The 24,565-nt window shown below is 45.9% G+C and overlaps 1 protein-coding gene across 6 annotated transcripts in view; it reads left to right on the top strand.

The window, feature by feature from the left end:
- ZNF827 (zinc finger protein 827) overlaps positions 1–23,694 on the top strand; it is a 190,338-nt gene extending 166,644 nt beyond the window's left edge. The window contains exons 9-15 of one of the 6 annotated variants that reach the window (XM_027567457.1): positions 2,468–2,605; positions 6,324–6,495; positions 7,318–7,484; positions 15,551–15,742; positions 16,113–16,290; positions 18,291–18,318; positions 19,781–19,868. In XM_027567457.1, the coding sequence (XP_027423258.1) occupies positions 2,468–2,605; positions 6,324–6,495; positions 7,318–7,484; positions 15,551–15,742; positions 16,113–16,290; positions 18,291–18,318 (875 nt within the window). In that variant the 3' untranslated portion in view covers positions 19,781–19,868. Of the gene's footprint in view, positions 1–2,467; positions 2,606–6,323; positions 6,496–7,317; positions 7,485–15,550; positions 15,743–16,112; positions 16,304–18,285; positions 18,319–19,780 lie in introns of all 6 variants that reach the window. The other 5 variants (XM_027567458.1, XM_027567459.1, XM_027567460.1 and 2 more) reach the window with 5 other exon arrangements.
- The last annotated feature ends 871 nt before the right edge of the window (positions 23,695–24,565 follow it).

Genomic DNA, 24,565 nt, shown 5'->3' with positions numbered 1-24,565 from the left:
GACCCAATTAGTTCATTCTTGTTGGGAGTGTATTGGAAGACCCTGTACCCTCTTGACCCTGTACCCTTACAATTATTACTCCCATCCTCCTTTGAAGCCCTGTTGTGATTACACACTTCAAAGCTACTGAAATGCCCTCTCATGCCGTGTGTGGAAATGCTCACAGCTCGGACTCAAGGACAGTCATCCGAGAGTGGTTCTTGTCCTCACATATCAGAGCCCCATAGCTCCCTTTGCGCTTTCTTTCCTCCACAGCCACCTCTTGCCCTGCTGAGGTTTGTAGTCACACATTCCTACTCTAATAAGAAGACTCAATCTTGTCTCTGAGGCCCAAAGAGCTACATTTAACAAACACGGATCAATCAATACATGGGCCTTATCAGTGTTAGGATTACTGGCAGGTGCCTCCCAGCAAACATTTTTACAGTTTCACCATCAGTCCCCCGCCCCTTCCAAACATACATTCATATTTGCCTTCCTTCCTGAGATTACACTATCTGGCAAGTCTGAATTCAAATGAAATTTGATCCAGTTGACTCACCCAAATGCAGGTGGAAGCCTGTATTTGTATCTGGGAAGCAGTTTCACCAAACTGGGGGAAATCAGGTTCTTTGTTCTGATGTTTATCTCTGCCCGGTGGTCTGAATGTTTTCATCTGCTTGATTTTATGGAACGTTCCTTCCACCATTTAATTATGGCCGCATGGTATCTGGTGGTATAAAGCACCACCGTGCTGTAGGAACAGTCACAGTAATTTACTGAGATGAAGGACAAGATACTGACTCAGTAAACTATATGTCTTGCTCTCCAGGGTGAGGCTGAAAGCTGTAGTGGGCCCAGACAAGTGTCCTCATGAAAGTGGCCCCTTCCCCCTTTTTGATAACTCTGTCACCTCTTTCTTTATCTTACTGTTGAAGGAATGTTTATGTAATCCTTAAGTTTTGTGAGAAGCAATATGGACCTTCCCTGAGGGCTCATTGGTAAAGAATCCACGTGCAGTGCAGGAGAGGTGGGTTTGATCCCTGGGTCAGGAAGATCTCCTGGATAAGGAAATGGAAACCCACTCCAGTACTCTTGACTGGAGAATCCCATGGACAGAGGATAGATGAGAAAATAAAAGGTAACCCCATGGATGATGATGAGAAAATAAACCCTTTTTAAGATGTCAAAAGAAGGTATTGAGGTCCACGCAGGTCATTCATGGCTCTGAATTACTTACAGATGACTTGTGGCTCTCATTTTCCCAAGCATCATGAGACTTTTGGGGAATTTCTGGTTGTATACTCTTTCATGAGTGCGTTTTCCGTGGAGTAGAGTCTGACTCCACTCAGGCTGCTGTAACAAAATACCATAGACTGGGTAGCTTATAAACAAAAAGATGTACTGCACACAGGCCTGGAGGCTAGAAGCCCTGGTAAGGGCCTTCTTCCAGGACACAGACTGCCTATGTCCTGCTGAGTCCTCATATAGCAAAGGGGGCAGGGAACCCTGTGGGGCCTCTTCTTTAAGGACACTAATCCCACTCGTAAGAATGCACCCTCATGACCTAATCACCTTCCAGGGATCCCACCTCTAAAAAACCACCACTTTGAACATTAGGGTTTCAATGTATCACTTTGGGGGGACTCACACATTCAGACCATAGCAAGCAGTACACAGTTGTCATCCTTGAGTCTGGGTACCACTGGTTCCTCTTTAAGGATTTTGCACAACCCAGAACATAGGGCAAAACGTTTTGGGCATAAAGGACCATGAAAGTGTAATCCTTTCAAGAGATTGAACCCTCTGTTTTTACATCAGAATCTGAGCTTTGGCATTCTTGATTTACTGTCTGGTGGCAAGAGTCTGCAGGCTTCCCAGATGGCGCTAGTGGTAAAGAACTCACCTGCCAACGCAGGAGACGCGGGTTCAGTCTCTGGGTCGGGAAGATCCCCTGGAGGAGGAAATGGCAACCCACTCCAGTATTCTTCCCCGGAGAATCCTATGGACAGAGGAGGCTGGTGGGCTATAGTCCATGGAGTTGCAAAGATTTAGACATGACTGAAGTGACTCAGTACACACACACAGGCAAGAGTCTGCATTTCTGGAATTTTAACGTGCAACTCAACCGTTCACTCACTCAGCACCTTTTATAGAGTGCCTGCTGTATCTGGAGCAGAGTGCTATGCCATGCTGTCAACCTGCTGAAGGGCTGGGTCCACAGACCTTTAGTGAGGAAGGAGAGAAACCACGGGAGACTTGACTAAAACTGGGATCCATTTGCCACCACAGTTTTCAAGAATGGCCTTCTTAGAGGCAGGAGAGGAGCATGAAAACCAGAGGTTGCTTGCAGTTCACCAGCCACCTTCTTTAGAAGCAAACCTTGGCTTAAGTTGAATGTTGAACATTAACTTGAATGTTGACCAGGCAGAAACGTGTTTCCATCGCCTTGTTTTATTCCTCACACTGCTTTGTTCTTTTGGCCCAGAAACAGAAAAGATAGTCCTCGAGGCAGGAAACGGGTTGCCCTCCTGGAAATTCAACGACCAGCTCTTCCCCTGTGACGTGTGTGGGAAAGTATTTGGGCGGCAGCAGACGCTGTCCCGACACCTGTCTCTGCACACAGGTGAGTCGGGGCCTTCCCCCTCGCACCACTGGCTTCTTCATGATCAAGAATCTGTGTTTCTGAGCTTCCCTGGCGGTCCAGTGGTTAAGACTCCGTGCTTCCAGTCCTGGGGTGTAGGTTCGCTCCCTGGTCAGGGAACTAGGGTCCCACATGCCACTTGGTGTGGACAAAAAAAAAATTTTTTTTTTAATTAAACCAGGAAGTGGTATAAATGTTTTTATCCTGACCTTTTCAAGTCATTTTACCTGGCACGTTCAAATAAGGCTCTGGAAAGTGTTTTTTATTTGTACTGAAAGGATCTATTGCATTCAAGGAGGACTGATGAGAAAGGATTCACATTTAGGAGTGTTCAGGTGAAATTTTTCACCTCTAAGGAGTTTATTGCTCTCATCTTGAAGGCATAGGGGGTGGGTGGCTGCACTCTTTCTTACTGGATTCATCTCATTGTGGTAGGTGGGAGGAAGGGGAAAGAGCACCTTGGTGGAGAAATAGTGTCTGTCTTTATTTATGTATAAGAGAATTATGGTTGATTCTGAGTGTTGGGAAGTGGAAACCCCAATAAATAGTAACTTAATCAATGCAATGATAATAAGCTAGGACAAAAAGAAGTGAGGTAAAATCAATATTAAACAGAAAGCAAGATGGAAATAAGAAAATGAGGTGTTTGAATTTTTACACTGAAGATCAGCCTTGTTGAAAAATTCAAATGTGTCTTGTTTAGAGCAAACAGAAAAGGATAAAATAAAAGTTTTATGTATCACACAAAACAAAAAAGCAAGCCAGTATTAGTATAACAAGATTAATTTTCTCTTTATCTATTTTTTAATATTTTGAATCTTAAATATTAAACCAGTAAAGACCAAATTTAGTCATATACTTAGCCACAAAGAAAACTTTCACTTGTTCAAAAAAGTAGAATTTCTGTGTGCCACATTCTCTGAATATACTTCAATGAAATTTAAAATAACCAAGGGTCCATAAAACGCCCTACCTAATCAGATCAAAGGAAATGAAGAAAATCACAAATTCCAGACATCTAGGAGGAATGAAAGGGGAACATTCATACCTAAACCTGGAACAAACAGCTGCAGCTCCGGACTGAGGAACATTTATGGACTTAAATGTTTTAATTAGAAGGGAAGAAAAACAAAAATAAAGTAACTTAGCACTCATCCTAAAGAATTAGTAAAAGAACAAATTCTAGGAAGAAGATCATAAATGCATAAATCCCTTTAAGTCTGTTTAAGAAAAACAGAGGCTAAAGTATTCAAAATCAGTAATGAAAAAGGAATCCTAACTCTTCTCGTATACATTTTCAGTTATTACAAAATGTCCCTGTGCTGGACGATGCATCTTTGAGTCTAGTTTGTACCTCCCGCTTCCCCACCCCTAACTTCCCCTCCCCTCCAGTAGTAACCACTGGTTTGTTCTCTATTTCTGGGAGTCTGCTTCTTTTTTTTTGTTGTTGAATTACTAGTTTGCTTTATTTTTTAGATTCCACATGTAATCGATACTGTACAATATTTGTCTTTGTCTGGCTTATTTCACTTGACATAATAGCCTCCAAGTCCATCCACGTTGCTGCAAATAGCAAAATTTCATTTATTTTTATGGCTGAGTAATATTTCTCTAGGGGTTCCTTGGTGGCTCAGTGGTCAAGAATCTGCCTGCAGTGCCGGAGATGCAGGTTCAATCCCTGGGTCGGGAAGATCCCCTGGAGGAAGGCCTGGCAACCCACGCCGTGTTCTTGCCTGGAGAATTCCATGGACAGAGGAGCCTGGTGATCTACAGTCCATGAGGTTGCAAAGAGTCGGACACAACTGAAGTGACTTGGCATGCATACATGCAATATTTCATTGATGTAGCTACCACATCTTGCTTATCCACTCATCTATTAATGGACATTTATGTTGGGAAGCCTGATTTCTAATACAGATGTTATTAAAGAATTACTGGAAAATAAAGGCAACTCAGTGGCAAAAAAAAAAAAAAAAAGCTGAAAACTTTAAATGACATAGATAATTTAAGCAAAATTTCCAAAATTGACTGAAGCTGGTGGGAAGAAACTTGGACTGTAGCCTGCCAGGTTCCTCTGTCCATGAGATTCTCCAGGCAAGAATACTGGAGTAGGTTGCCATGCCCTCCTCAAATAAACTGGTTGCCAAAGGGGAATTTGGAAAGATGAGGAGACAATAAAGTATCAGGTCCAGAAACGTTTCCAGCTGGGTTCTTTTTTAACCTGTCAAGACTAGAAAATTCTGATATTGTTAAACTACTCCAAATGATAGAAAAAGATAACGGCTTTCCTGGTGATCCAGTGCTTAAGACTCCATGCTTCCACTGCAGGGGATGAGGGTTTGATCCCTAGTTGAGGAACTAAGATCCCACATTCCACAGGGGCACGGCCAAAAAAAGGAAAAAGAGAAAGCTCAATGGTTCACTTTGTGGAGAAATTGTAATCTTAATACCAAAACTTAACAATCTTAATATCAAAGCTTAACAACCTCGCTTATTAATAGAAATGCAAAAATTCTAAAGAAAAGACTAATCTCTCTACACTGTAGGGCTCCTCCTGCGCGGCCCTGCCTGAACCCAAGCCACCAGCACCTCAGATGTTGGGGACCACCTATAATAATAATGATGCCTTAAATTTTGTGGCAGAAAACTTTTTTTTTGCACTCTACCCCATCATGTAGATAAGACAGACAGGTATTTTCTTTAAGACAAGCCCCGTATTACAAAGTCAGAGCTAAGGACAGAAAAGGAAATTGTCCTTTTCTTCCTCTGCTGCCATCTGTTATCTTTGGCTGTACCTAAAAGCAAAGCCGGCTCCTTTTACTTTAATTTACTTGATTACTCAAATGAATTCAGAATGCCACTCTGAAAATGGCCCTGAAACATTGTCAGTTTTATGAAAGGGATTCTATTAAGAAATATAATTAAAGTTTTTTATTTTATTTATATACCATGAAAATTTCCAATTCAATTATTTCATCTGATTCATTTTTTCCCCCTTTAATTTCCTTCGTGTTTGTTTCTTGACTGACCCAGGCCTGGAGCTTAGGGAAAATGATGGTGTGTCTCTTACACGCCAGCCCTGGGCAGGCTGATTCACATGCCCTTCCTCAGCTCAGCACCCACCCTGGACCCACACACCTGGGGGCTTGGATACATACACACACACACACACACACACACACACACAGTATTCTTGTAGCCTGTATGGGGCTCACGTTATCAGGAAGAGAGGCCTATGTGTATCCAGAAAACAGATGGTCCAGTCGCCCTGGAATTTTCTTTTATCTTTGAAAGTATAAATGTAGGAGCCACGAGGTGAAGACTTTATGTGCATGTCTGCTCAGCTGTGTTCGTCTCTTTGCAACCCCATGGACTGTAGCCCAGCAGACTCTTCTGTCCATGGGCTTTCCCAGGCAAGAATAACTGGAGTGTTGCCATGCCCTCCTCCAGGGGATTTTTCCCAACCCAAGGATCGAACCCGCGTCTCCTGTGTCTCCTGCAATGGCAGGCGGATTCTTTACCACTTGATCCATCACGGAAGACTCTTTAGATATTCACAGTTCCAGAGTGTTCACTTTGTCCCCACTGGAAGTGAGATTTGCGCCCTCCTGTCCTGGATACCTCTGAGTGGCCTTTTGCAAGGTGTTGGGCTTTCGTTTCTGAGTGTGGTTTGGGTTCTCTCCTGTCCCTTCTCCCCCAGAGGAAAGAAAATACAAATGCCACTTGTGCCCCTATGCTGCTAAGTGCCGCGCAAACCTGAACCAGCACCTGACTGTCCACTCGGTGAAGCTGGTGAGCACGGACACCGAGGACATCGTCAGCGCCGTCACCTCCGAAGGCAGTGATGGGAAGAAGCACCCTTATTATTACAGGTGAGCCGCCGGTGGAACCCGCCGGTCCCAGCTGCCCAGGCCTTCTCGAACACTCCCTGCACGTCTGCTAGGGCACACGTGACAAAGTGTCTCGTCTCAGCCTCAGGGCTGTGCTTCCATTGGCTCTGACTCCTCTGCTGGCTTGAGTGGCCAGGAAGAGTTAATTAAAAGGGAAATGGTCATGGAGGTGGTGCTGTGGGGTGGGGTCCGGAGAGAGGAAGGCTCTGGGGCTATTAGCTATGAGTTCCCCATAGCCGGGAAGCTCCCGCCTTTATCACTGAGCAACTCACTGCTTCCTGAGAACTATCCTAAGGAAAGAATGAGTCTGAGAACCGTGAGGTATTTCACGGTTTCATCCTTTCCCTTCGAGGTGTTATCCTTTAGTACCTGGAGCTGCCTGTTTCTCTTCCATAGTCAACCGTGAATCAGTATTTGGTGTGGTTGCTGTTTACAGCCTGACTTGTCAGGCTTGCAGAGTTTATCAGCACACCAGCTCTGCGAATATCTTGGCCAGGCTGTCCTGCATCCCTTTGCCCGAAGGAATCAGTTAGATGATGTAGAGCATCTGGAATCTGTAATTTTGAATTAACTGTATGATTATTTAGTATCATTATAGCATGAATGGGATTGTTACATTATGCGGGCATTTAATCCATCTGGCACGGTGACCACTTCTGAGCTGTCCCAGAAAGCGGAGGAGTTTCCTAATGCCTAGCCCTTTGGTGGGACCAAAGCAAGTCAAGGTCGTCGGGATTTGGGAGGGGACCGCGTGCTCCTGAGTAGCCTCCGTTTAGAAGCTCACACATTGCTCTTTCGGTCCAGCTGTCACGTGTGTGGATTTGAGACGGAGCTCAACGTCCAGTTTGTCAGCCACATGTCGCTCCACGTGGACAAGGAGCAGTGGATGTTCTCCATCTGCTGCACGGCCTGCGACTTCGTCACCATGGAGGAGGCGGAGATAAAGGCACACATCGGCACCAAGCACACAGGTGACCGCCTCCCCCACCCCCACCCCCACGTCCTCGGCCCTTCCCTCCCTTCTCTCCCCCACCCCTTGCCGCCTCGCCTGACAGGGGCATCCACGTCACTGTGACATTTCCTTCCAAGAGGATGCTGTCCTGTAGCCCCAAGGCCATTGCCTGGCCCGGCTGATGCCTCGCCTGTCTGACATATTCACAGGCTCAGATGCAGTTGAGAGGCTCTGCTTGTCCCTCATCCCAGTCATCACCATCATAGGTAACAGTTATGGAGCTTTGATGATGCCCTAGGCTTGTGATCTCTTCTGACCACGCTCCGCCGTCCGTATTATTGTGGGTGTACCACACAGGGAGACACTGAGGCTTCACATAGGTCAGGTCTTCTCTTCAAGGTCTACAACCAGCCCTGACCACTTCCCTGCTGGAGCCCGCTGTGTCCACGCTGTTCTGATGGCCCCTGGCAACCCTGGGCAGAGGGCTGCCGCTCTTTGTTTTCTGGGGTCAGAGCCCAGCTCACCTAGCTCTGCAGGCTCCCCTCCTCTTCCCTGAGACTGCAGCCCTGCCCCTCCCACCCCAGGGCGATGAATGGCAGCTCTGTACAAGCGCAAAGAAAACCAGCTTCTCCTGAAACCACTCAAGGCTGCAGCCAAGACTTTGGCCGGCGCTTTCCTTTCCTTTAAGGCCGTGCTGGTTAACTCCGTCCATTTGACAATGTTAACATTTGACTCCACCACGCACTCGCCCGCTCCCAAGTGATGGTTACGAATGACACCAGCGTGCAGTCATTAAGTGACCATGAAGAGGTGCTCCCCCTGCCTTTTGCTTACAAGTCACTAGCAGAGGTTGCTGACCGCCAGCCCCAGGCAATGGATCTGCCCCTTGCGTCCTCGGCCCGTGACGGATTTGGGAAGGGGCATTTCCCTGACAGCTGTGCTGGCGGTGTGCATGGACGAGAACCGTCTCTTTCTGCTTTCCTGGCCGCCGTGGCTCCAACAGCAATAAAAGCTTGCTTTTGTCAGTAAGTTGAGCAGCTCTGACTCGGAGGTCTGCAGAGAGCCGTTATGCTGAGCGAGGAGGTGCGTCTTTACGGTCGGTTTTCTGACTGTAACCACATTAGCACCGTGGGCAGCAGGTGAGCTGGGAAACCCACATCCAAGACAAATTAAATTCAGCATTTCTGGAGTGGCCAGTGGAGGGAAAGGCCAGCCTCGCTTCCATTTCCACTGGCTTTCAGATTTTTCTTTTCTCTTTTCTGTTACACTTTCCTTTCTTCTAACCCTCTCCACCCCAAAGTGCGCCTCAACCCAGCCAAGAACCTTCTTCCTCCCACCCCGATCCACGCCCCCTCTACACTACCCCAAGGAAACCGTAGAAACTAACGCCTGGAGAAATGCTGGACTTGCTCACCTAATTGTCGTCACTGGAAACTTCACTTTCCCGAGTAACCGCTGCAGGTTCACTCACCTCCTCATTGCCACGAGGAACACAGCAATATCTTGTTCCCTCTGAGATAGTGGGGAAGATTCCTACTTAGTACAGAGAGCCCAGAGTGAAATGCATTAAAGAAGTTTCTCCTTTACCACAGTAGAAGCCTTTAGTGCTGCTGCTATTAGGGAATAAGGTTCTATCCTATTCTATAAGCTAGGGGTGCTAAGCAGCGTATTTCTTAAGGGCCAGAAAGTAAGTATCTCAGGCTTTCAGGCCATACAGTTGCTGTCAGTACTGTTCAGACATGCCATTGGATGGAAAGTAGCCACAGACAATATGTAATAGAGTGGGCATGGCAGTGTTCCACTAAAACTTGATTTACAAAAACACAAAGTTAAATTTGGCACAAGGGTTATAGTTTGTGACCCCTAGTTATAAGCTAATAGTCTCACAATGAGGGTTTCTTGTATCTAGCTGCTGCTTTGAGGTGTTTGAATTTGCCCCAAAATATGTCAATCTACATCTGTAATCAACAAGCTGTGTGATTGCAAAGTTATGATATGTATACAGTATGTATACTCTATAATGGGGCTTCCCTGGTGGCTCAGTGGTAAAAAAAAAAAAAAAAAAAAAATCCGCCTGCCGATGCAGGAGGCACGAGTTGGATCCCTGTATCAGGAAGATGCACGCAGGCAGACTCTACCATTTGATTTACCTGTCATAAGAACGGGCGTCTTGTGCATCAGTACCCTGGGAGATCTGAGTGCTTTCTTGTTACCTAAGTGAGCTTGTGACCTACAGGATAAGCTCTCATGAATCACAGATTTTTACGTAGTCTCCCTAGAATCCACGTCCTTCTTCACACTTCCTTACTGGCTCCTCTTACCCAAGCAAGACCCACTGGTAAATGAAGTGCTGAGCAGGAATTTGAGGAACTGTCTGCTGTTTGGTGTTTGACTCTTCCTTACTCTCTTCCTCTCTGGCTCCTTGTCCCTGCAGAAAAATCAGGAAGGGAAGGTATTCCCTCCGGTGCTTTCTCAATGCAAATTTTGCTGCAGTCTTTAAATGTTGCAATAATGGCATTAAGGAATTTGAACAGCTATTTGGAAAATACAGTCATCTGTACTTCACGTCACACTGACACCAAAAGAATTCCACATAACTTACCCATCCCTGTTAAAAAATCAACCCTAGAAAGGCTTGAAGAAAATAGAATATTTATCAAACTTCCAGAATGAGAAGGATTTGTAAGATACTGAGTGGCACACAAAATCACAAAGGAAAAAAAACTAAGAGATTTGACACAGAAGTTTCTTCTGTTTGCAAAAGAAAAGCAAAGTTAAAAAACCACAGTCTGTAAAATGTGTTTATAAAAATGACCAAAGGTTAATACATTTACAGCATGGGAAATTCATATAAACTGGTTAGAAACACTTAGAGCCTCCAGTTGAAGAATTTACAAAGGACATGAACAGTCAACTCACAATGAAAGAAATAAAAACGAATCACTTAACATCAGCAAAAATACCCAACCTTGCTAGCAGTCAAACTAAAACTCAGAAGTGGCTTACGTTTCACCTGTTAAGTCAGGAGCATATCTTATAACGTTCTCCACTGTTGCCAGAAGCTGCTGATCCTCCTGTGGCCATGGCCTTGCAAAGTGGCAGAACTTTTGAAAACTAATTAGTATACACCAAGAGTCTTGAAAATGTAATGTACTATGACCCAGTCATCCCACTTCTGGGAATTTATCTGTAGGAAAAATAAAAGCAGCCAGTATAATATTAATTTTAATTTAAAATTTAATTTTAAAGAAATATTTTAGGAGAGTAGAATAAGTTTAAGGCTTCCCAGGCGGCACTAATGGTAAAGAATCCGCCTGCCAATGCAGGAGACCTAACAGATGTGGGTTCAATCCCTGGGTCGGGAAGATCCCCTGGAGCAGGAAATGGCAACCCACTCCAGGACTCTTGCCTGGAGAATCCCACGGACAGAGGAGCCTGGCAGACTGTGGGCAGTAGGGTTGCAAAGAGTCAGACGTGACTGAAGCAACTTAGCATGTTCACACATGCATGCAGAATAAGTTTACTCCATGGATATAATACTATCACTTAAAACTATTAATTCATAATTATTTTTATAAATTTTTTGAGAGCCAACTGTATCTCAGGTATATACAACAACATGGGAAAATACAAAAAGTTATTAATATTATTATATTTTATAAATATTGTATGTTATATTTTATAATACAATAATATAGTCTTCAACAATGCTTACCATGAGCCAGGCATTGTTCTTGGTGCTTTACATATAAAAAACCACTTGAGTCTCACAACAAATATATGAGATACTGATATTATTTCCATTTCTTAGATGAGATAATTGGAGCACAAAGTTAAATACCTTGTCCCAGGTCATACAGCTCCTGAGTGGGACAGATGGCATTCAAACTCAGGTATTCTGGATCTTAAGTCCTTATTCTTAACCACTATGCAATTAATGGCAACAATTTTTAAATTGAGATGTTGACTTTTTAAAAAATGAAAATACCAAAAATGTAATAGTATTTGTATTGAGGCAGAAAGAGGGTTGGTATTTTTTTCTGGGCTCAGTTGCTCAGTTTTTGTCATTTTAAATTGCAAAATATTTAGGTTTGTAAATTCTCTTCAGTTGGCCGTCCTTGAGTTTGAGGTTGCATTACCTGTGCACGGGCGTCCTTCACCAGAAATCTTTGTGATGCTGAAGATGAATGACCACCGGGATCATAGTGAGCCTTGGATTGGGCTGACAAGGGCACCTGGTCACACCCTACAGATACAGCGAAGGGGCATGTGAAGGGGAAAGGAAGCTGTGTAGACAGAGGATTACAAGGTGAATGGGCTGGGCTTGTCTTGCCACGCTGTCGCCCAGAGTATCTGCCATGGCTCCCGTATAGTTGGCTTCCCTGGCTGCTCCTCTGTAAAGAATCTGCCTGCAATGCAGGAGGCCTGGGTTTGATCCCTGGGTTAGGAAGATCACCTGGAGAAGGAAATGGTAACTCACTCTAGAATTCTTGCCTGGAGAATCTGCATTTCTTAATTTAGGTAGCTCTCCCCAGTGCCATAAGCCTGAGGGTACTTGAAGCTATTCTTAAAGATGGTAATTAAAATTATCTGTTTTTATTTATTTAGTCCACACTGTGCAGCTTGCAGGATCTTAGTTCCCCAACCAGAAATTGAACCTGTGTCCCCTGCAGTGGAAGGGCAAAATCTTAACCCTGGACCACCAGCAAAGTCCCCAGAATTTAAAAGCTAGTTTAATCATGCACAATATTCTGTTGGTAAGACCAGTCTTAGAGGATGGATTTGGTCAGGCAATGCTGGGGACTCAGGGCCCCCACTGAAAATATTCTGTTTGTCTACAAAATGTGACTGAACTGGGTCAATATTTAGATAAGAGACTGGCAGTCGTGGTGCTGGCTTTCCGGGTACCAAAGGAGGGATGTGAGTTAAAGGCATGTTCCATCCCTGCACGTGGGTCGATAAGTGAGGTCACCTCCTGTCTGTGCAGGAACCCAGTTCATTTCTGCTCAGGAGCAAGAGTTTTTAAATTGCCAACTGAAGTAAGAGTTGGGTGCTCTAGGCATCAGGAAGTACAGCTCTTCAAAGAGAAACACTGAAAACGTTGTAAACTGGTAAATATTTTTCCTTCCTCTTTTTACACACATGTTTTAATTGGACAAGTAATTCATGGTCACTGCATAAAAATGTTGAAAGCCAAATTAAAAAACAACAAGCATAAAGCTGGTCATTTGATACACTAAATGTAACCACCATTACAGCTTTACTTCTGGACTTCTTATGCCTATATACAAAATATCACTTATTTTTTTAATCTCCTAATAAAGTTTGTTTCTAACAGTTTGCAGTCACCAAATTACTTAATTGGCTGATTTGAACGGAACTGAAGCACAGTCTCCTTACAGTTGCAACCCTAAACTACCCTAAGACGATGAGGTTGCATTGAATTGGCTTGGGGACGATTGACATCTAAACACTGAGTCTCTTGAACATGAACAGTGGATCAGTCACAGATACTTGGCTTTAGAATGTTCATTTTTATTTATTACAGTTTACCTTCAAGTGGTATTATACCACTTCATTTAGTATAAGAACCTCACAATAATTTCTCCTCTCCCAGCCTTCATGTTACTGTCATCATATATTTACCTGTTATAAATACTACATTATTTTTGAACAAATTACTTTTATTATATTTTAAAGAGATGTTAAATAGGCAGAAAAGGTTGTCTGTCTACTCATGCAGTTATCGTTCCCAGTGTTCTTCATTCTTTCTGTGTAGATCCATGTTTTTATATTTGGTGTCATTTTCCTACTGCCTGAAGAACTTCTTTTTACCATTTCTTACAGTTTGGGTCTGTGGTAATGATTTCTTTTAGCTTTTTCTTCATCTTTCTTTTCTGGTTTTGCTGCACCACACAGCATGTGGGATCTTTAGTTCCCCAACTAAGGATTGAACCCATGACCCCTGTAGTGGAAGCACGGAATCTTAACCGCTGAACCACCAAGGAAGTCCCTCTTGCCTCCATTTTTGAGATATATCCTCACTGGGTATAAAGTTTCAGGTTGACAGTTGTTTCTTTCGGTACTTTAAAGAAGTTGCTCCATTACTTCTCCATTGCATTGCTTCCAGCGAGAAATCTGCCATCATATTATTTACTTTTGTTCCTCTGCACATAATGTAGCTTTTTTCCTCTGGCTGCTTTTAGGATTTTTTCTTTATCACTCATTTAGAGCTATTTGATTATGATGTCTCTTGGTATGGATTTCTTTATCTTTCTTATGCTTAGAGTTCATTATGTTTCTTGGATCTGTAGATGTATGGTTTTTCCTCAAATTTGGAAAATTTTTTGTGTTTTCAGATATTTCTTCTGCCCTCCCCTCCCGGTTAGGAACTAAAGTTGAGCTTAAGCTACCAGCAGGCATCCCACAGCTCACGGATGCTCTTTTCATGTTTGTGACTCTTTTTCCTCTCTCTTTCATTTCAGATCATTTCTGTTGCGATTATCTTCAAGTTCACTGATCTTTCCTTCTGCCGTGTCTAAGTCACTAATAATCCCATCCAGTCTGTTTTTCATCTCAGACACTATGATTTTCATCTCTCGGAATTTGGATTGGGTCTTTTTTATATCGTTTCTATCTCCACTTAACTTTCTGAACATATAGAATACAGTTACAATAAGTGCCCTTATGGCATTTCCTGTAAAGTCTAGCAACTTTGTCAGTTCCTGGCAAATCTGATTGGTTGATTATTCTTTCTGGTTTTGGGTAGTGTCTTCTTGTTTCCTGGCATGCCTGACCATCTTTGTTTGATGTCAGACACTGTGATGGTTGCCTTGTTGGGTGCTGTACACTTTATATTCCTATAAATACTCTTGACTTTTGTCTTAGGCATTATTTGGCAACTTTGATCTTTTGAGGGTCTTGCTTTTACGATTTGTTAGGCAGGTCTGGAGCAGTGCTCCATCCGAGAGACTAATCATTACCCACTAGTAAATGTTTTTCTACTCAATGCCTTGGGAATTATGAGCTTTTCTAATTTGGCTAGTGGAAACAGACACTGTTCTTGAAGCCTTTCAGATGGCTTTTTCCCCTTTAACTTTGGGTGGTTTCCTCACACACGTGCTCTGATCCCGACTCTTCTGAGTGTCCTCGGGGGGCCATCTGCAGGTCTCTGGGTTCTTCTCCTGTGCTTCTCTTTCCTCTCGGGTGCTCTGTCCTGCAAAGTCCAGGCATGTTAATCTCCTCAGAGCCTCAGCTCTGTCTCCTCAGTTCAGTGAGTCTGCCAGGTGGTTCCCTATCCCTGCACCACAGCCTGGATGGTGAAGTCTCTCAAGGCGGGAAGCAGGGCAATCCGAGGGCCCGCCTCTTGTCTTCCCTTTCTCTCAGGGGTCACTTCTCTTCATTGCCTCACATCCAGTGTTGTGAAGATTATTGTTTGATAAATTTTGTCTGTTTTCTTTTTTTCATTGTTTCAGTAACAGCGGTCAAATCCAGTCTCTGACACTCTGTCTTGAAAAGAAGCAGAAGTCTCCTGATGCTAGATTTTCTTGGCCTCTTGATTTGTTTACTACTGGCTTTGAGGGAGAGCCCAGTGCCCTGATGAAGAGCACCGGCACTAGAATCAAACCATGTGATGCTCTGGTCCACCACTTCTTAGCTGCGTGACCAAAGCCATGTTAACCTGGCTCTGTCTCCCTTCTCTTGTCTGTAAAATGGGGAGGATAATGGTCATGGCTCATTGGATTTTTGAAAGGCTAAAACGAGATCATGCATTTAAAGCATGACGCAGTTTCTAGAACTTGGTAACACGTTCATCTTAGCTATAATTTAAATTATTATAAGACCCCAATAAATACTTGCCAATTGAATATCTACTCTTGGCCCAAGAACCATATGTGTCATCATCATAGGTGACTGGGACCTGGGACCCAGCACTGGCAAAGCAGGAAACCTCAGTGTATGCTCCCTGAATGAAGGTGTAGCCAGGAGGCCCCAACTCTCCACCACCCATGATTGCTATTATTCTAGGGTTTTCATCTCCTAAATAACAGACCTGGTTGTTTTTTTTTTTTTTTAATTTTTCAGGGGAAGACAGGAAGACCCCCAGTGAATCAAATAGCCCCTCTTCCTCATCCCTCTCAGCTCTGAGTGATTCGGCCAACAGCAGGGACGATTCAGACAGCTCTCAGAAGAACAAGAGTGGCAGTAACCTGCTGGTCATCTCTGTCATGCCTGGGAGCCAGCCCTCCCTGAATAGTGAGGAAAAGCCAGAGAAAGGTAAGGGAGGAGGTGGGCTGGGCTGCTCAGTCCTATCCACTCTGCAGGGATGACCCAGTCTTGAGATAAAGCCTGGAGAGAAGTGATGTTGCGAAGCAGATATTAGGCCTGGGAACAGTATAACACATAGCCTCTAAAATTTGCATGTGGATTTTTGACTTAGTTTGCATCAGTATATGGAATGAAAGGATGGAGAGTGTGACATGGATGCCAAAACTGTGCCTTTAACTCATGTTAGCGCAGAGATGCAGGGAGCGGTGCCTGGAACAGTGTAGCTGGGGGGAAAGAGAAGGAGGGTGGTCTCCATCCTACCCCTGCCCTCCTCTCCCTCTGCTCCCTGCACCGGTACACCCAGCCTCGGTCCTTGCAGGGTTCGAATGCGTTTTTTGCAACTTTGTCTGCAAGACGAAGAACATGTTTGAGCGCCATCTGCAGATCCACCTCATCACCCGGATGTTTGAGTGCGACGTGTGCCACAAGTTCATGAAGACCCCCGAACAGCTGCTGGAACATAAGAAATGCCACACTGTCCCCACCGGTGGGCTCAAGTAAGGAAAGCAAGTACAGAACCTTTTACTGTGTTGTTCTATTAAACACCCTGCCTCCACCCCTGCCCCATCCCCTCCCCTGAAGGTTTTTGGGGTCATGGAGAGGGGGAGCTTGGCCTGGGTGGGGGCATTAGTCGGGCACACCTCTGCTGCCTTTAGCTGGATAGGAATTAGACCTGTCCCCAAGGGGGTCTGCAGATGTCAGCACGAGACTCCCATTTCCCAAGATGGTCAACTCGCTGAAGCAGCCCAACACGGGCATGTAAGAGCAGACTCAGCCTACACCACTTGAGTTCCGTTCAGATTTGATTGTAAGGGACTTAGGGGTTATAACCTGTCCGCACGTGCAAATCATTACACTGTCACTGCACTTCACCATCTCTATTTTTTAGATGATTTGCCACAAGTCTTTTAAATAAGCACTACAACTACCCCAACCACACCCGCCTCCAGATATCGGATACTTGCCAGTGTGAACAGGCAAGAGGCAACATTTTCATGCAGAGATCACGTGCCTCGTGTCTTCCTGCAAACATGCCTTACGCCTTCCCGGGAACTGGAATTGGGATCTCGCTGGTGTCTCCTTCGTGAGATCTGACACCTCTGATCACATGTTCTTTGCAGATCCCCAAAGACCTAGACAATGAGCATCATCATTAACCAACATTTGCAACAAGCCCTCTGGTCAGAAGAGAGACCCATCCGTTATTATCAAAACACGCTGTGTGTCTGGCTTGATAATAGGTGCTAAAGGGCAAACAAGGAATAAAACATAATTCCACCCTCGGGAAATGTACGTCCGAGCTCTACCAGAGTTTCATCTTCCTGGCGCTTCTGAAATCAGAGGCCCCGTTCACGAGGCTCTTGTGTTCTAGGAAAGGAGAAAGAAGCATCTGTCACTGGGCACAGAAAGACACACCATTTTCAAAGCATAATTATTCATGTTTAGCTGAACTGATGGTGTAATTAAAAGAATGAAAAATGACATTTTACTTAACACAAGAACAAGAACACCTCTTGTTTTTAAAAACATGTTTATCTTTGAAACTCACAGCTTGCCAAGAGAAGAGGCATGACTGTCCTGAATGGGCGAGGGGTGGAGCGACCCAGCAGGAGCTCGGGAGTCAAGTGTTGGGGGCAATGCAGGGTGGAGTCCCTGGGCTCCGGCCCGGTCAGGGGAACCCTCCTCAAACACTCCTCCAGACAGAGGAAGTGGCACCCGCTGTCAGATCCCATTTTGGTTCACTGTCGGGGCTGATTAGGTGGGGCGGGGGGAGGGTAGGAGGAAGGGGAGTGGGGCGATGAGCATTCAAGAATACGTGAACGGGAAATGCCTAGCACGTGCTTATTTGGGAATTTGATTTGGTTTATTCCCACTGCCCCCCTCAAAATATACGCGTACTCTTACGTATTTTTTAAAAAGCCACGTATTTCCTTGGTTGGTTTAGTGCTCACTGCCCTTCCTAGAAGCCCAGTCACGCCCGTTACCTGTGGCCCCAGCCAGTTGTGGCTTTGCCAGTTAGAACCCCCTTTCCTCGGGGACCTACGGCGTTCCCGAGCCTCAGGCCCACTGGTGGGGATGCCACGTGAACCTGATGCTTTTGCAGGTGTAGACACTTCCCATGCAGTGCTAACGGTCCCTGATGTAATAGTTCATGTTCTAGGCTGACCAAGTAGAAGAATACTTTGACAAAATTGCTAATACCTTCTGGCTATACAGTGAGTCTTTTTTGTTTTTGTTTTGTTTTCCCTTTTCCGTCTCAGAGAAGTAATTTGTCAGAGAGTCTTTACGATAAATAACGGGAACGTAGAAAACCCTTTCCCTCTGCCTGAGCAGCGAAAGAAAGATTGAGCCATGGGTCACAGAAACGTCCTTAACATGAAACAGACTGCTGATGTCTAAATTGCTTTTCTGTGATGGGACTGCTTGTACTCTATATCCTGTTCATAATGCAGATCAAATAAGATTATACTATTATTTTTCTTTTGCCGTAGCTCAGGACAGTGGTGAGTTTCAGACTCCTCTAGGTAAGGCCCAGCTTGGCGTAGGGGTTGTGTGTGCAGCTGACCTGGGAATGGGCTTTATAGTTCTCTTGCGTGCACTCTTCTGTGAGCTGAGGTTCCGAGGCTAACGGCGGGCTTGGCGCTCAGGAGCAGTGCGCGGGCTCTGGGTGTGTTGGGCTCTGCTGAAATCCTCTCCAGACCCTCCGAGGACAGTTCACTCCCGGGCCCTGCCCTTGCAGGTGCCAGTCCAGAGCCGAGGCAGCCACTTTTGCATTTGCATCCTTTTGGTAAAGAGAGCATACACGCTACAGCCATCATATCAACCACCGACTCGAGCCCGGCAGCTTCTACAGAGCGAAGCTCAGCAACATCTGTGAACCTGCCCCTCCCTTACCCTCCTTGCCCCTCTGGACAGCCAGGGGGCCTGGGGGCAGCATAGCCTCACTGCCTAGGATGGAGAGGCCCAGACTTTGTCCCGGGGCACAGCCCGCCCATCAGGTGATGGAGCTCTGCTAGAATCTGCCTAAATGACTTGTAGAGACCAGTCCAGTAAGGAATCAGTGCCCACTATGGGCTCCTCTACTGAGCACTGCAGAGAATGCAGAAGGAAGGGGAGTCCCGCCCGCTGAGAGCTTATGATCCCTTTGGATGACTATTATTTCCATGATGTAATAACATTGATCATTAATAATGCATTAATGATGTCTTCAAGGTCCAGATAGCAGCTGTCTCCCTCCCCCATCCCTCATTCCTAGACAGGCTGGTGGGTGGGTCTTCTGAGCCCCAGTGACGGTTCTCACCTCCCTTCCCTGATGGAGACCCAGTGCTGTAGGAGAGACAGGTTTTAGGAGTCCAGATCTCTATCTACAGCACACTTGCTCCCACACGCACACACACACACACACAGGCCTTCTCAATCCTAACCACCCTTTAATCAGCACGATTCTGACCCCTACGACTCTCTGTTTGCTGGAGGTAGCTCTCCCCTATAAGCTGTTCTTCAAAACTCTTAGCCTTTCTGCGTGTGCTTGGTGTGGTGCATGAAAAGTCGATTCTTTGTGTTGCTCCCATCTAGAGGGGAGGTCTTGAGGGTGAGCCCTCGGCCCTGGCCGGTCGGGGGCGGGGAGGGCTCCGAGGGGCCGGGTGGGGGCGGGGGGGGGGCGGGGACTGGAGGGGAGAACAGCTTAGCAGGGTGCCCCGCCAACCCGGCGCTGGCTCTGCTCCCCTTCCTGGGGGCTGGCATCCGCCAGTGCAGCCAGGAGACCCCCGTCCCCGAGCAGGCCAAGGGATGGCTCTGTCCGCAGCAGAGCCACCGAGGGTCCTCAGGAGGCAGCAGGGCCGGGTTGGGCAGGGGCCAGGTCGGGTTTCGGAGCCGGGAGGGCGGCCGAGGGCAGGCTGGCGAGGCGGGGAGCAGCCGGGGAGGGTACCCCCCCGGACCCCGCGGGGCTGACCCTCTCCCGTCCTTGCTTCCCCCCTCCCCCGGCAGGTGCCCATTCTGCATTTATTCCACCAACCGCCCCGCCGCCATGGAGTGCCACGTGAAGACCCACTACAAGATGGAGTACAAGTGCCGGATCTGCCAGACGGTGAAGGCCAACCAGCTGGAGCTGGAGACGCACACCCGCGCGCATCGCCTGGGCAACCACTACAAGTGCGACCAGTGCGGCTACCTGTCCAAGACCGCCAACAAGCTCATCGAGCACGTGCGCGTGCACACCGGGGAGCGGCCCTTCCACTGTGACCAGTGCAGCTACAGCTGCAAACGCAAGGACAATCTCAACCTGCACAAGAAGCTGAAGCACGCCCCGCGCCAGACCTTCAGCTGCGAAGAGTGCCTGTTCAAGACCACTCACCCCTTCGTCTTCAGCCGCCACGTCAAGAAGCACCAGAGCGCGGACAGCCCGGAGGAGGACAAGAAGGGCCCGGCCCCGGCCTCCCAGGACGCCGGCGGCCCCGGGGCCCCGCTGCTGGTGGTCGGGAGCGCCCGCCACCTGCTGTCTCCGCTGTCGGTCATGTCCGCCTCCCACGCTCTGCAGACCGTGGCCCTGTCGGCCGCCCACAGCGGAGGCGGCGGCGGCTCCGAGCCCAACCTGGCACTCAAGGCCATGCCCTTGAACGGCTCCCCTCTGCGCTTTGACAAGTACCGGAACTCGGATTTCGCCCATCTCATTCCCTTGACGATGTTATACCCCAAGAACCAATTGGATCTCACATTCCACCCTCCCCGACCTCAGACTGCGCCGCCCAGCATCCCCTCGCCCAAACACTCCTTCCTGGCCTACCTGGGACTGAGAGAGAGAGCCGAGACTGTCTGAGGGCAGCCGGGCTCCGTACCAAAAACCAAGAGACAGAGACAGACAAAAAAAAAGACAAAACCCGCGAAACTTAAAACACAACCCCAGCAGGTGTACGTTGCTGCAAAAACCTACAGGCCCGCCCGGGTCTGAACCACGTGTACTGTATATCTTTAGTAAGGAATAGAGAATTGGCTCTGTGTGTATACCTATTGCATTGACCTGAAAGCTGCTTTATCCAATCTTCAGAGAGGTGACCTACTGCACCGTCTACCTTCAGAGGCATGCCTCCCCAGCCACCCACTCCCACTCTCGGCCCTTCTCCTTACTTTGAAAGGAAACCTGTCTTGTTACACCCTAAAGAGAGTGTCCTTAATAGCAATCAGCACTTGTAAGCTTCCATACCGGTGCATTTTGTTTTCTGTTGGGCGAATGGGGCATGTGGGCGTTTGTGGATTCGGAAAGAGACAGCCTGTCGTGTGCCATGACATTTGCACCTTCTTTGTACTGGCTTCTTTGACAGCGATGAGCATTGTTTGCCCTCCTGGGTGGTTCATGCGCTGCATTCCCTCCCGGAGCTCCTTCATCACCTTTCCCCTCTCTATTTTGTGGCTGCAGAGTGGTAGGGCCTGGTGCTTACTCGATGAAGGAATGGTAGACAACTCAGTGCTGCCTGCGATTTCTCCAGAGTCCTGGAGATCTTGTGCTCGCGTCTCTGGTTATGAAGAGAGCAATCGAGAGCCCCACCTGGAAGAAATAGCTTGCAGCACTGCAGCTGACATCACAAAACTCAAGTGTGTTTTGTGTGTGTGTCCATATGTATGCAATGTGTATGGTACACACACTGCATCATTTTTTAAGGGCAGATTAAAAAAATATATATATATGTGATGTATTAAGTCAGTGGTTACCATTTGTTTGCAGGAAAAGAAAAAACAGTGTATGAGTGAAAATTTTTATGGTTGATAAATCCAGCCAAGGAGATTAAAAGGGGTTTGGATAAATTCTGGGTATAAATGCTCAGACTAAAAAAAAAAAAAAAGAAACAGCAGTTTTGCACAGTGCTTTGGTCTTGCACTAGCTTTTGTTTCTCATCTGCAAAAAAAAAGTAACATAAAAGGAAGAAAATGTACCTTTTTTATGGAATGAGTAGACTGTATGTTTGAAACTTTTGTCATAACCTCTTTGACATATAACAACCCAACAAAAAGGTGCTGTTTAGTCCTACCGTTCAGTTTATGCCCCTGAGACGTTTCCATTGTGTTTGCAAATTGTCTGGCTATAGCGGTGTTCTCCATGTTATTAGTAATTCTGTATTCCATTTTGTTAACGCCTGGTAGATATAACCTGCTAGGAGGCTAACTTTATACTTATTTAAAGCTCTTATTTTGTGGTCATTAAAATGGCAACTTATGTGCAGCACTTTATTGCAGCAAGAAGCAGGTGTGGATTGGTTGTACAACCCCTCGCTATTCTTAAAAAGTCAGGGGTGATGTAAAAAGAAAAGAATCTTTGGCTAAACATGTTAATGGCTTGTATTTTTAAGACAACAGAATTTCCAGTATGAAACAGGCTAAAAAAGCAGGAAGAAATGTGCTTTGTATGATAATGGGAAGTTTGGAATATAAAGTTTATATATTATTTATCTGTGAAGAACTGGTGTACAGGAGGAATGCTTTCTTACTGCGTTGCTGTTTTCCATCATGTGTTACCCTAGAGGTGGGATTTTTTTTTTTCCATCTGTTTTCATCCGGAGGGAAATAAAAGCATCCCGAATTTTCTTCCTCTAGTCGGTTTGCTTCCCCGAAAGCTCCCCCTTGTACAAAGTGCAGGAAGCCGGAAGTCTGCACCTTCTGTCCACACACGCTCCTCCCCCACACCCACCCTTCCTCCCCCAGACCTGGCAGGTGTGCCCCGCTCCCCTTGCCAGTCACCCAGCCCTGGCAAGCCTGTTTACACTAAGGAGCTGTCCCCGGGGGCGGGGAGGCCGAGCCAGCAAGGGCGGGAAGCTCCCGCTCCCTGGGTCGTTCTCCAGCAGAGACGCCTGTTCTTGGCCATGTTTGAAATGTCACTCAGTGTCGCCCTGTCAGTGTTTCAGTCAAAGGCACTGTAGACAGGTATGGACAATACACTCCAAGAATACCGGGCTTGTGGGTGGGTTGGTGTTTTTTCCAAGTCACGTCTTTACCCCCATGTGCTGAAGAATGTGCCACTTGGCTAGTCACCTGCTTTTCACAATTGCAAGTTCAGTAATTCAAGTTCAGTGAAGGAGGGCCATGGGGAACCCACAGAGGCTGGCAGGAGGGCGAGCCCCGCGTGAGCAACGGCAGGTTGAAACCTGAAGGGCGGCCCTGACAGGACTGCGGATTTTACAGCGTGCCACTTGTGCAATACGAGGTCCTAGGGTAAAACTTTCACGATCAAGAGGGGTGTTGGAAGGAGACGGTTACCGCTTAGATGTGTGCCACTGAACTCGGATTTGAATGACTTAGTGATGCTTAATGTAATTGGGCAACTTTTTTAGCACTTTGGAAAGAGTCATCAATCTTTCTGGTAAATTATAAAAGTTTTCTGAGTGAGAAAAGGTGTGTTTGGAGTTTGTTTGACTTTTTATATTATTATTATTGTTATTAATAAAGAAAAATCTACAGCATTTTTCAGATTCCACTGAGGTAATACATACCCCTGAATTTGGTTTGCAGTTTGATACTCAGGGAAGGATGTATTCCATAGATATCCTTTCCGTGTAAAACACTAACGTCTTTGAGATAGTCACCTGCCAACTAACTTTGATTCTGTTTTCACTATGCATTCTTCAATGAAAGCTAGCTTATTTTTCCATATAGTGATACAGTTAGAGTTCTCTGCACTTTCTTCTCTCCTTTTTTTAACTCCTCGTATTATGTTCAGATGATCATACTGTCAAGGTTTATGTACATTACTGAAAATTTGTATTGTATAAAGCTTTTTGCATTACAAGGCTGTACAGGGTCATTTTGACAGTAACTGGTATATTCCTTTGCATCTTATGTTGCATTGCCAATTTCTAGTGTATCCAGTTTGGAAGTATAATATACTCTAATTAAAAAAAAAAAGGTTGGCTATACTCTTGTTTCTTTTTCTTTCTTGAGTGCCATTCTTGGCTACTTATTAATCTGAGTTTTGTCTTGCTGTGTTCTGATATTCGAATTTCAGTGTGTTTTAGGCAAGTTTAGTCTCCAAGTCATGTCTGACTCTTTGCAACCCCATGGTCTGTAGCCCACCAGCCTCCTCTGTCCATGAATTCTCCAGGCAAGAATACTGGAGTGGGTTTCCATTCCTTTCTCCAGGGGATCTTCCCAACCCAGGGATTGAACTCGGATCTCCTGTACTGCAGGCAGATTCTTTACTGTCTGAGCTACCAGGGAAGCCCTAGGAAATGTTCGCTACTAGTTACAACTATTGCAAATGCAAGTTTTGAACAGCCATGGTTCTAATGCAAACTGCTATTATGTAAATCATTCAAGGCCATTAGTATTGAGACCGTCTCATCCATCAGTACAGCTGCAAGCTGGCTCCTTCCAGAAAATACTTCGTGACACTGGAAAGTGTACACCAGCCTTACCCTCTCCTGCTTAACAGCATTTTATTGACCCCATAGCCAAAGAGGGGACTACAGATAAGTAATTCTATTTGTCTTAATGAAGTCTAGCAACTATAAGAACTGTAATAAGTGGTATGTTTTATAAGCTAAATAATAATCTATCCGAATGCAAGTTCTAGGTCCCCATTCAAAGGAAGGTACTGGAGAAAGAAACTGAGCCCAAAAGAGAGAAAGCAAGTGAGAGTGACATCAAGCGAGCAAACACACTGATAAATGCAAACAATTTTTTAAAACACCATTTTAAAGTTCTGTTAGAAAAAAAAAGAAAAAAATAAAGTTGTTAGAACATCCCCGTGAATCGGTGATGGTTGATGAAAAATGCAATGCAGCAGAA

The sequence above is a fragment of the Bos indicus x Bos taurus genome, chromosome 17, assembly GCF_003369695.1.
Source record: "Bos indicus x Bos taurus breed Angus x Brahman F1 hybrid chromosome 17, Bos_hybrid_MaternalHap_v2.0, whole genome shotgun sequence".
Lineage (NCBI taxonomy): Eukaryota > Metazoa > Chordata > Mammalia > Artiodactyla > Bovidae > Bos > Bos indicus x Bos taurus.
This window is presented reverse-complemented; position numbering and strand designations above follow the sequence as displayed.